The 13,572-nt window shown below is 43.0% G+C and overlaps 1 protein-coding gene across 1 annotated transcript in view; it reads left to right on the plus strand.

Moving 5' to 3' along the window:
• Positions 1-8,715: 8,715 nt before the first annotated feature.
• Positions 8,716-13,572, plus strand: part of ITIH2 (inter-alpha-trypsin inhibitor heavy chain 2) — a 37,515-nt gene continuing 32,658 nt past the window's right edge. Inside the window, exons 1-2 of the mRNA XM_067700824.1 lie at positions 8,716-8,916; positions 11,613-11,687. Of these exons, the coding sequence (XP_067556925.1) occupies positions 8,833-8,916; positions 11,613-11,687 (159 nt within the window). The 5' untranslated portion in view covers positions 8,716-8,832. The remainder of the gene's footprint in view (positions 8,917-11,612; positions 11,688-13,572) is intronic.

Consider the following 13,572-nt stretch of genomic DNA (forward strand, 5'->3'; position numbering starts at 1 on the left):
CCTGACTCTGCTGACAAATTAGTTTGCATCTCAGGACCGGACTAGGCTTGGGCCCATGCCTCAGGTTTCAACTCCAGCCACCAGCAGCACGCACCGGAAGGTGGCTGGTTCCTCCCGCTTCCTGACCCTTGAGAAGGTCTTTATACAGTATTCTTGCACCTTCCCGTGGTTTTCAGACTCCCCTTCTGCCTCCTGGGTGCCCACCTCCCAAGACTTCAGAGCCCAGGCTGTCTTCCTCTGCCATCTCTTGTCCATCTGCCCCCAAATCTCACATTGATTCCTCCCACTTTCTTCCTATCCCATAGAATCTAGAGAGCCTTAGTCACCAAACCCCTTCCACACACATGACTTTGTCAAAATGCTTCCTTCTCAAGAGTTCTCAAACCCTCTTTTGAATGGTTTCATTCATTCATACTTTTTCTAAAAAAAAATAAAGTCAACCTCAAGCTCCCCAACCTATAATTTATAGAATCTAAATGGCTTCCTTTTCGGAAATTGAAGGAGCCAAAGGAGCATCATTTACAAGCTCTTTCTCCAGAATTTCTTGTGGTTCCCTGGCATGTAATTAGTCCTGGGCCGAGACACGATTAATTTGAATTAGTTCCGTGCAGCCTTATTACTGGTACATTCCTCCTGGGTTTTACCCATTGCTCATGCTACACCTTCCAGTTGGTTATCCTATTCCAAGGAAAAACCAAGCTAAATAAACTCCCAGTTAACATTACCGCTTCTTTCCCCGGCTGTAGGCCTAGTATTCTTCTTCATTGTCCCCCACACGCTCCAAACACAGCTTTAAAGGTGCCTTTTGGTGTTGGGATCTCTCACACATCTATTTATTCTTTTAGACTTCCCAGCACTGCTCTCACAAGTGTGCTGGTCTTCTTGGTAATGACCCCTTCAATCCACCTCTCCTTCCAAGTCCCTTTCACCCGCCATCTCACTGGAAAAGAGGGAGAGAGTTTACCCTGTTGCCCCAACACCAAACTGCAAGAGGTACGTTAGGGATGAGAGTGAGGGAGGCTCATGAGGCCCCTCCTTGATGCAAGGCTAACAGGACAGCCTTTCTCCTTGGCTGTGTTCATTCCATTTGAAATGCCCTTGAGACACCCTTGAGGACACAAGAGATGTAACATGAAATGAAAAAAACCACCGAGTACTTACCTGGAGATCAGAATTCCATGGATTAAATGTGCTTTGATACCACTACTGATCACTGCTGACATTAACTGAGCACTTAATATGTTGCAGGCACTGTTCTAGGCCCTTTACACATGCTCAGAGTTGAGTACTATTTCTTATCCCCATTTTTCAGATGAGAACATGGAGGCACGCAGAAAATTGCCCAAAGTCATGAAGACAGCTGGTGAGTTAGCAGGCTAGGGTTGGGGCTGGAAATGAGGAGGAACCAGTCTGCCCAGTTCAGACACCATTGCCACTACTAGTCTGTCCCCCACCCTATATCACTCCTCTGTCCACGACCAGCTTGTATCACTCTAGCCCCGGACTTAGCTTCTCAAGCCTCACTTTCATCATCTTTTAAAGTAGACTCTCAGCTAGATGACTTGGAGCATCCCTTGTGGCTCAGATACCCGCATACTCCTTGCCCTATTTACACTTCAGAGGCAACCACAATAACTCATATGAAGGTGCTTCCCAACCTGGGACAGCAATACCAGCTGTCAGTGTCATAGTGAGAGCAGCTTCCAGATGTGATCCCTTCCCCGCCAGAAACACCCAGATTCCCTGGGAGGGATGCAGGAAGCCGCTACACTGGAATTGACCTATAACGGCTGGTCAGTCCCCAGGCACCCATGGACCCAACTGTCTCCCTTTTGGCAATGGGTTTGAATGCAAACTTCTGAGACAGGGAACACAGAGCAGAAAATAATGGAAACGACTCAACGGCAAAGCCAAGTTTTCGTGGCTCAAGAATTAACAAGGAATAGAAAACCATAATTTGAAAACATCATATGCACCCCAATGTTCATTGCAGCACTATTTACAATAGCCAAGACATGGAAGCAACCTAAATGTCCATCAACAGATGAATGGATAAAGAAGATATGGTACATAGATACAATGGACTATTACTCAGCCATAAAAAGAGAATGAGCTAGGACTTCCCTGGTGGCACAGTGGTTAAGAATCCGCCTGCCAATGCCTGGGACAAGGGTTCGAGCCCTGGTCCGGGAAGATCTCACATGCCTCGGAGCAACTAAGCCCACGAGCCACAACTACTGAACCCACGTGCCACAACTACTGAAGTCCACGTGCCTAAAGCCCGTGCTCTGCAACAAGAGAAGCCACCGCAATGAGAAGCCTGTGCACCGCAACAGAGAGTAGCCCTCTCTAGCCGCCAACTAGAGAAAGCCCGCACACAGCAACAAAGACCCAACACAACCAAAAATTTTTTATTTATTTATTTATTTTATTTTTTGCGGTACGGGTGCCTCTCACTGTTGTGGCCTCTCCCGTTGTGGAGCACAGGCTCCGGACGCGCAGGCTCAGCGGCCATGGCTCACGGGCCCAGCCGCTCCGCGGCATGTGGGATCTTCCCGGACCGGGACACGAACCCACGTCCCCTGCATCGGCAGGCGGACTCTCAACCACTGCGCCACCAGGGAAGCCCCAAAATTTTTTTTAAAAAAGAGAGAAAATGAAATAATGCCATTTGCAGCAACATGATGGACCTAGAGATGATCATATGAAGTGAAGTAAGTCAGACAAAGACAGATATCATATGATATCACTTTTATATGGAATCTAAAAAAAATGCTATAAGCGAACTTATTTACAAAACGGAAACAGACTCACAGACTTAGAAAACAAACTTATGGTTACCAAAGGGGAAAGGTGGGGGGGAGAGATAAATTAGGAGTTTGGGATTAACATATACACACTACTATATAGAAAATAGATAATCAACAGGACCTACTGTATAGCACTGGGCACTCTACTCAATACTCTGTAATAACCTATATGGGAAGAACATCGGAATCTGTATATATACATATATATGACTGAATCACTTTGCTGTACACCTGAAACTAACACAGCATTGTAAATCAACTATCCTCCAATATAAAATAAACAATTTTTTAAAAAGAATGAACAAGGAAATCGGCCCCCCACACTCTAACTTTGTGTTTTTGGCTCATGAAACCTCTACCCAATGTCTAACATTTTTCTTCTGAAATCTCTTTGTGTTCTGGTCCCAAATTACAGCAGCCCACACCTACACCTAAGAGAGAGGAAAAAAGATGTGACAGAATAATGGAATATCATCTTGAGAAATTAAAACAAATAATCTTTGAAGAACCTAAGACAGAACATCTTAACCTGACTACTAGAAGGCAGGTATGAGAGTTCAAATACATGTAGACAACAGACCTGCTCCATGTCATGCCCCATCTGAACTAGCGAAACAAGCAGGTAAGGGTCAGATACAGCTATTTGTACGTTAGCTCACCTTTGACTTTGGACTTTTAAAAATATACTCTTTCACAATGATAGAACTAGAACTGGATTTTGTAAATGTGTGATAGTTATCGCCGCACCGTTATCTAAGCCACCATGCCTTATGCTCAGAGCCACAAATGCCAAGTGTATTGATATTCCCGAGAATTCTCATTGGGCCCGAAATGAGTTATTCTTTTATTTAAACATTATGAAGCGTACTGAAATGTTTTTCTCTTAGATTCCTACTGATTCTCACATCTATGAAAGTGAAGATTCTGGCAGCCTTTGTGGTAGCGATTTCCATGCTATACATCGGGAGAATGTAAGTACCAACCGATACATTCCATTCACCAGTGAGAGCCGCCCAGGGCCAGGGCTGGTGGAAGGGCCCCAGGTGCAGGACCCCGTGACCTGAATACACACCTGCCCTGATAGGGAGCCTGGCGCTTCTGGACAGCAGGAGAGATCAAACGTGGTGGGTTTTTTCCCAAGACCTTGGAATTTGGAGATAGGCTGTCAGCATAAAAAGAGAAGCGTGACCCAGGCTGCCCTTAGCTTGGCTTGTCCTGAGGTCATTCCAAATATCAGATTATAGTCATCAGAGATGAAATGACCAATGGAAGGGGCCAGAAGATTGGAAATCATATTTATATTTGCAAAACATGCCATAAGGTCTTTTTTTTTATTAGCAGACCAACAAAAATGTTCCACATTATCCTGGCCCACAGCCAACCACCGCCAACACACTAGCAATCTCAGAAAACAGCAAAATGTGCTAAGTAACTTTCTTTTAGACCGTGTTAATTTTGCTTTCTCAACTTCAGTATCCACAGTATACTATGGAATTTATTTCAACATTAATAACTGTTAAAGATATCCACCGAGAGATTATCTTGGACCTCTTAGTTGAGGATGGTTTTGTTCAAATTTTGGAGGTTCTGTTTGGTACTCAACCCATAAGGTCTTAATTGTCTTTATCTCAGCAGAGAATGCAAAGCTGTGACAGGGTTTTTCCATGAGGGCTAGGCTGAGGCACCCACTGGGCTGGGAACTCCCCCAGCCGGCGCTACACAAGGGAGGGGAGGGGTGTTTTTCCCGCTTCCGGTATCCAGAAGATACATTTTTCCAGAAGGTATAGCACTGTGCAATTTCAAAGGCTGAAGGGAAAACTTAGGCAGAAAACTAGAGACAACTCTCAGTTATATGCCCTTGATTCTGTCTTACATTCCAAGCTGGGCTTCTTTTGCTGTTTAGAACAGTGACAGTAATGATACAAGCACAGAAGAGCTCCTAGATTTGCGCCAGGCACCTATCTTGTTCTTCACTTACTCTTCCTCACGGCCGCCCCATGACGTGAATGGGATAGCCCCATCTTACAAGTGAAGAAACTGATTTACAGAGAGATAAAGTAACCTGCTACAGTGACTAATCTAGTAAGAGGTAGACTCTAGATTTTGAAGATGGTATTGAATATTATGTTCCATTATTGGGAGCTAAATAGCTCGATGTGGACATATTTTGAAAAGGACAATGTATGAAAGGAAAGAATTATTACTCTTGGGCCCAGGTCACCTTCCAACAGTGATTCAAGTCAGTGTTGATACTTAAGGGCCAGTTATGTTCAAAGGCACTGTGGTGAGTACTGTCCGCAGTGCTGGGCACATAGTAGGCTGTCTATAAAGAGTGGGTTTTTTAGTGTATTTTATTGAAGTATAGTAGATTTACAATGTTGTGTTAGTTTCTGATGTACAGCAAAGTGATTCAGTTATACATATATGCATTCTTTTTTACAATATTCTTTTCCATTATGGTTTATCATAGGATGTTGAATATAGTTCCCTGTGCTACACAGTAGGACCTTGTCATTTATCCATTCTCTATATAATAGTTTGCATCTGCTAATCCCAAACTCTCAATCCTTCTCTCTCCCACCCCCCTCCCCCTTGGCAACCACAAGTATGTTCTCTATGTCTGGGAGTCTGTTTCTGTTTTGTAGATAAGTTCATTTGTGTCATATGTCATATTTTAGACTCTGCATATAAGTGATATCATATGGTATTTGTCTTCCTCTATAAAGAGCGTTGAATGAAGGAGTGTGTGGTCTCTACACTTGAGAAAACGTAGCAAGGCATGGAGGTGTGTGTTGCACTTATGCCCCCAAATGACACGAATGACGAATGTCAGCCAGAGGAACCTGCAGAACGTTGGTGACGGAAGTCGCAACTAAGACGGGCTTTGAAAGAGGGATGTGGTTTTAATAGAGAGACGTTGGAGGAAAAGGGAATTCCAGGCAAGGGGAACTGTGTCGGGGAAAGCACTTGGTTGAAAGGTTTGGAGGTGAGCCAATAATCTGGTTTTGTGGTGTGTAGGCTGGAGCTCAGGCTGAAAAGGTAGAGCACTGACCACCATGAAAATCAGTCTTGGCCGGATCCTCTATAGAAAGAGAGTGAAAACTTTGGAGCAGGGAGTAACCGCTTCACAGCTGCACTCGGACGCTGCTTCAGCCGTGGTGTGATGGATTCAGAAACAGCAGCCAAGACGTCCCTAGAAAACATCGCTATCATTCCAGAAAAATTAATGAGAGTAGTGACAGTGGGAATGGAGAGAAAGTGCAATCCATATCGGTTGGTATGTCCCCAGAAATGCTTACCACGTTCACTCTTAGCTGAGACCAAGCATTTGGGGGTGGGGGGGAAGGGGCGTGTAAATTCACTACCCAAATCATGCAGTCCACACTTAACAAAACCAAATCAACCTACATGATCCGAACCCACGTCATCTTCATTCGTAGCAAACACCACTCTACCTTCAGCTAATAGATTTATTTGTTTAGCTTAGATCTCTATTCTATTTAAGCAAAATGAGATGGCACGTAAAACAAGGGATTTTCTTTATTCCACCAAGTTTACCTTTATTCCTTGCTGAAAATATTTTTAACTGATTTGAAACTGATTTTTTTTTGCTCTTTAAATTGTTTTTAAAATGTTTAATTATGAAGTATTTCAGAGAAAAGTTTAAAAATACACTTGTTTAACAGACAAAGCCTAAGTGTCCATAGCAGGATGAATGGATAAAGAAAATGTGATATATACATATGATAGACTATTATATTTAGCCTTAAATAAAGAAGGAAGTCCTGACAGGCGTTAACATGGATCGACCATGAGGACGTTATGCTAAATGAAATAAGCCATTCACAAAAGGACAAATACTGGATGATTCCACTTATATGATGTATGTAAAGTAATCATACTCATAGAAAAATAAAATAGAATGATGGTTGCCGGGAGCTGGGGGCAGGCAGAATGGGGAATTATTGTTTAATGGGGACAGGGTTTTAGTTTTGCAAGATGAACAATTTCTAGAGAGGTACTTCACAACAATTTGCATACAATTAATAATCTTAGATTTAATTCTCTCTTCTGACTTTCTTTTTAGTATTATTTGCTGTGACATCTAATTTAACCCTATACCAACTTTGTAACCCCCATTTTCAAGTATTTGAAATAAATAAGATAGATTTTAATGCTATCTCAACTTTCAGTCTGTTTTTGTCTCTTGGAGATAAAGTGTAATTGTTAGAAACAGCATACAGTTGAACATTTTTAAAACAATCATCAGTAACCCTTCATAATCTTACAGATAAATTTAATCTATTTGCATTTTATATTACATTTGAACCAGCACTTCCAGTTATTTGGGGCATGTGCTTGGATTTAACAAATAAATTTGTCCTTTTTTAAAGATCATTTTGCATATTTTAATATGTCAGTTTATCTTTTTTGGCATGGTTTTGATTTCCTCTTTTCACTTGCATTGTTTTTGAAATAAACTTTAAACCGTGTCCCTTTGAACAAAATCAGAGGGCAATCTCAGAGAAGTGACCTGTTCGTCCTGGGTTCACTGTAATCCTCAAGATGAGTGACTGGGATCCACAGAAGCTAGCTGAGTCTGGTCGGCACGGATCTGGTGGAAACAGCCCTACATCACCAGGTTTCAAAGGCCATCGCAGACTTTCTGTTTGCATGTGGGTGAAAGTTCCCCTGTGGGAGTGAACTTTGAGAAAGTAGAGGTTTTTTCAGCAGCAAGACCCGGACCAGGTGATGGATCAGGGACCTCGGGCAGGAAGCCGTAGTTCCATCCTGGCAAAGGAAACTGCCAGAAAAGACATGGGAGCTGGCCAAACTGAGGTCCACAGCATGGCTCTGTTCAAGCAGACGTCTGGAGTAGAGGCTCATCAAGTACACTGGCCACCCAGCTTGGGAACTACAGGTAACTGTTAGTCTAAATTCACACTTGGAACACTGATCCCAGAGATGGACCCCAGGCTGCCTCTCCTGGACGTGGTCACGAACAACAAAGGATTTGAGGTCAGGCTGACCTTGAATGAAGTCTCCACGTGCTAACTATGAAATGTGGAATCAGTTATTGATACTTAACCTTACCTTCCTCCATTGTGAATGAAGATAAATGTAGTACACATCTCACATGGCTCTTTTATAGTTGAATAAAAACAGGGGGTTAAAGTTAATGTAGGTAAAAGTGCATGACACCACAAAGGGCTCAATAAATCCTAGTTAACATTGTTATTAGGATTCATGACCATGGGTGGGAAGGGATTCCAGGCTGGGCTGTCTCTGGTTCTGGGATGGGGAGAACTGATTTTCCGCTGACCTGAGTGAGAGTGACCAGGGGCAGCCGGAACAGACTCTGTTCTCTTAATCAAAGAGGTTCCTGAAACTTCCTTGCTGAAGGGGTGCCTAACCTCCCACACTGCTGCTTGCCCAGTTCTCTCATGAAATAGGTTCTCGGTTTTCAAAGGGAGAGGGAGAGACACTGCCAGTGAGTGCTTTGCTCAGAAAACCATGGGGTTTCTTCTCCCACTTTTCCTAAATTCCTCTTGCTTTCACTTAAACCAAAGGATTTTGTTTCCAGAAGCTTTTCACTTTAGCTTTTTCCTCTCTGACTCGATTTCTCAGTCACGTGCCTCACCTGGTCTTTCAAAGAAGATGACGCTGATCTTAGGTCTCTCTGATTTTAAGATGAAGAGAAATCAGCAAAAGGAAAAAAAAAGCACTGCACATCTGTCCGACCCTGCCTTACTCTCACAGCCCAGGGACTGCCCCCAGCTCTGCTGTTTGAATAACCTCTGGGTGTGTGACCCACCCCCCCTCCCCAGCTTAAGTTTGAACTCCAGAACAAATATTTGTCCTGTTTTGGAACAAAGTTTGAGAGCTCTCTTCTTCTCTTTTCTCTCAATTTTCTTTTTGAAAACCAACTGTACGGCTCTGCTGTGCCTCTGATCGTGGTTCAGGGAGCAGTGGGCTCCTCCCAGACCCGGCACTGGAGAGCTGGGCAGAGCAACCTAGCACGATGAAGGGGCTCGTGTGCTTTCTCGTCTGCTTCCTCCTTTCTGAATCACAGGGCTTCGAAATCCCCACTAACGGACTTTCAGAAGTAAGTACTTCCAGAAGACTTCCTTGCTGTCGGCTCCAAAGGTTAGCTTGGTAAATAACCTGTTACCTGTTGCTATTCAAGGACAGCATTCTGTGTGGAATGGAAATTCATGATAAAATTAATCTGCGTAGACGTGTTCACTATTATAATTACTGGAACCTGTATTTACCCTTTTTTTGATTCAATATTTGTATATATTGGAAAATGATCACCACAATGTCTTTAATAGCTCTCACCATACATAGTTACAGTTTTTTCCCCCTTGTGATAAGGATTTTTAACTTTTTATTTTATATGGAGTACAGTTGATTACCAATGTTGTGATAGTTTAGGCACACATCAGGGTGATTCAATTATACATGTATCTATTCTTTTCCAAATTCTTTTCCCATTTAGGTTGTTGTATAATATTGAGCAGAGTTCCCTGTGCTGTACAGTAGGACCCTGTTGGTTATCTGTTTTAAATATAGCCATGTGTCCATGTCAGTCCCAAACTCCCTAACTATCCCTTCCCCCCGGTAACCATAAGTTCTGGAACATATATTTACCCTTTAGAGCATTAACAGGTTTTGCATGAGAACCAAGTTTACAGCCCGACCCCATAGTGTACCGCTTACGAAGTACAGCTGCCCCCTCCTTATCTAAAAAATTGGGGATAATAATTGATCTAACCCAAAGGGTTGTTGTAAGAATTAAGTGACATATGTAAACTACCCAGCACAGTGCAAACCTGGGGAAGAACTTAATAATTATTAGCTCTCATAACTGTTATTATGGAATATCACTATCACTCTTTTACTTAAGAGTATATAGAAAAGTCATTTTCAAAGCACTTTGTTTGTCATACCTAAGTGAAAATGATTTCCAAATTAAGGACACTTAATATTCCTGTTAAAGGGGAAGATTGGGTAAATGGACGGGCAGAGTGTAGGAATTACTCCTGGGGAGCTCAAGGTTCACTTCAGACCCTTGATCATCCCCAACGTATTGAAAGCCTTGGACTGAAAGTCATACAAGAGCTTTTTTTCTTTTTAATAAATTTATTTATTTATTTGCTTTTGGCTGCGTTGGGTCTTTGTTGCTGCTGCATGCAGGCTTTCTCTAGTTGCGGCGAGCAGGAGCTACTCTTTGTTGCGGTGCACGGGCTTCTCATTGCGGTGGCTTCTCTTGTTGCAGAGCACGGGCTCTAGGCGTGCGTGCTTCAGTAGTTGTGGCTCGCGGGCTCTAGAGTGCAGGCTCAGTATTTGTGGCTCATGGGCTTTGTTGCTCCGAGGGGTGGGTGGGGTCTTCCCGGACCAGGGTTCGAACCCGTGTCCCCCGCATTGGCAGGCGGATTCTTAACCACTGCGCCACCAGGGAAGCCCCAAGAGCTATTTTGATGCCAGAAAAGCAGCATGTATTCTGGGAATATCCTAGAAGGCGCAGCGGCTTGTGCTACTTACAGAGTGGATTACCTACAAAGATGCCAAAGAACAGGATGGCATATTTGCAAGAAAAAAAAATCACCCTGTCTGCCTAGAAACTATCATATTTTCTAACACTTTAAAAACTACCAGAGTACGTTGGAAATCTCATTGACGAAGCCAAGAGTTGGAGGCAAGATATCCAAATGTGTTTGTGCTTTTTCAGTCACTTACTGGCATTCCTTTCACATCGCCATTTCTAACTCAATGGATAATGGCCCACATTTACCTAGTAAGACACCTCTGATGCCCCCAAGATCTACCCAGTACTTCTGCCAGGCACCTACCTGATCACTGGGCTACTGTAACTCCTACTTGGATATCCCATCATCTTCAGGCAAACTCAGAAATGAACTCCTGCTTCCAGCAAATTTGGAGGTACTAACTCTCATTTACTCACCTCTGAGAAGTAACAGGCAAACAAATGTATTAAAGAAATCATTGTAGGGACTTCCCCTGGTGGCGCAGTGGTTAAGAATCTGCCTGCCAGTGCAGGGGACACAGGTTCGAGCCCTGGTCCGGGAAGATCCCACATGCCACGGAGCAACTAAACCCGTGCACCGCAACTACTGAGCCTGTGCTCTAGAGCCCGCAAGCCACAACTACTGAGCCCATGTGCCACAACTACTGAAGCCCAAGTGCTATAGGGCCCGCATGCTGCAAGTAGTGAGCCCATGTACTACAACTACTGAAGCCTGCATGCCTAGAGCCCGTGCTCTGCAACAAGAGAAGCCACCGCCATGAGAAGCCCGCACACTGCAATGAAGAGTAACCCCTGCTCTCTGCAACTAGAGAGAAAAAAAAAAAATCATTGTAACAGACACAGAAAACAAACTTAACAGTTCCAAAGGGAAAAGGGGGGAAGGATAAATTAGGGATTTGGGATTAGCAGATACACACTACTATATATAAAATAGATAAATGGCAAGGACCTACTGTATGTATAGCTCAGGGAACTCTACTCAATACTCTGTAATAACCTGTATGGGAAAAGATAGTGAAAAAGAATAGATTATATGTATATGTATAGCTGAATCACTTTGCTGTACACCTGAAACATTGTAAATCAACTATACTTCAATTTTAAAAAAAGAAATCATTGTTTGAAAAAATGAGATTGCCCAGAGATATAGAAAACAAGACAAAATAATATATTGAATACAGTCCCTTATGCCTATCACCAGCTCCCTGCTTTTTGTTGATAGAAATAAACATCCTAAATTCTTTTTTAAGTTTGCAGAATATGGAGACCTTGTGGAACTGGCCCCAGGCAAATTTCAATTTGTGCCAGAGAACCGGAGGTACCAGGTACAGTAAACCTCAGTTCCAAAAGGGCAAATAAGTGAAAGAGATCATGATTGAAGAAATAAGAAAAGGGTTGAGATGATTTTTGCTACATTTTCTCAAGAGCATGTTTTTTTAGCAGCAAAGAGTCTGCTGGTTTTACACCTGGAGGAAACACTGTCCAGCTGAAATAAAGGGAAGCCTCCACACGGCTGTCTGTTCATCTTCAAACTGTAATGGTCACCTTGGTCCCTTAGAGAATACATTGCTATGTGTTTTCTTCAAAGTTTAAGATTATGGGATAGTTTTACTGCTTTGTATGGAAGAATTTACTCTTAGGACACTTCCTATTGGGGCCACACATGGTCTCCTACCTAGTCACGGTCTCTACTGTCTCGGGGAGTTGCTCAGAGAGCACAGGGGACCTGACCATGCTGGCGGTCTCCTCCCGGATGCCAGCAACAGCACAGACAAAATGCTCTAACTCATGGGGTGAGTTCTCCAGGGGGCCAAGAAAGGTTTGGCTTCTCCCATGTAGAGCCCAGGTGGTAAAAAAGGAGGTATTTGTGGAAGCAACTCTAAGCTGACCTATGACATCTTTTGTGCGGGTATGAATTTTTGACCTGCTGCAAGTCCAGGCTTTTTGTAGACCGATAGTATTAAAACCCAATAGGCAAGTCCTCATGTCAGGGTCTTCATCTAAAAGGGAAAACATCATCGTATGGAATTGCATTCAAAAAGTCCAAAAGACCCACAGACATAGAAAACAAACTTAGGATTACCAAAGGGGAAAGGGGGAGAGGGATAAATTAGGAAGTTGATTAACAGATACACACTACTATACATAAAACAGATAACCAGGACATCCCTGGTGGTCCGGTGGTTAGGACTGCACGCTTCCACTGCAGGGGGCACAGGTTCGATCCCTGGTTGGGGAACTAAGATCATGCAAGCCGCGTAGCACGGCCAAAAAATAAATAAAATTAAATAGATAACCAATAAGGACTTACTGTATAGCACAGAGAACTATACTCAGTATTTTGTAATAAACTATAAGGGAAAAGTATCTGAAAAAGAATAGTTATATATGTAGGTATAACCGAATCACTTTGCTGTACACCTGAAACTAACACTAAACTAACACTGCTTCCCTGGTGGCGCAGTGGTTAAGGATCCGCCTGCCAATGCAGGGGACACAGGTTCGAGCCCTGGTCCCAGAAGATCCCACATACCGCGGAGCAGCTAAGCCTGTGCTCCAGAGCTGCTGAACCTGAGCTCTAGAGCCCGTGAGCCACAACTACTGAAACCAGCAAGCCACAACTGCTGAAGCCCGCGCGCCTAGAGCCAGTGCTCTGCAACAAGAGAAGCCACCACAATGAGAAGCCTGTGTGCAGCAACAAAGACCCAATGCAGCCAAAAATAAATAAATAAATAAACCATGCTCCAATTTAAAAAAGTCTAGAAAAAGGCAGTCGTTGGCCTCACTATGTCACATAATACCCCCTAAAATTTCAACTCACCCCAAATCAGGCAAGCAAAGCTAATGTCCCACACCTTAATTATTACTTTAAAATCCATCTGACATTAAAGGTTCACCCATCACTCTAAAGCCAGTCAGTTTTCCATGCCCACAGGACAGTCATTCATGTGGATACAGTAAGTCCCCTACATATGAGTGAGTTCCGTTCTGAGAGCACGTTCAGCAAGTTTGTTCGTAAGCGTGACAAAGTTAGCCTAGGTACCCAACTAACACAATCGGCTTTAAACCTACTGTAATAGGTTTATAATACTTCTCACACAAATAATGCATAAAAAACAAACACAAAAAATAAAACTTTTAAAATAATTTTTTTAAGTTTAATTTTTAAAATTAATTTATTTATTTATTATTTTTGGCTGTGTTGGGTCT

Source organism: Pseudorca crassidens, chromosome 1, assembly GCF_039906515.1.
Source record: "Pseudorca crassidens isolate mPseCra1 chromosome 1, mPseCra1.hap1, whole genome shotgun sequence".
NCBI lineage: Eukaryota > Metazoa > Chordata > Mammalia > Artiodactyla > Delphinidae > Pseudorca > Pseudorca crassidens.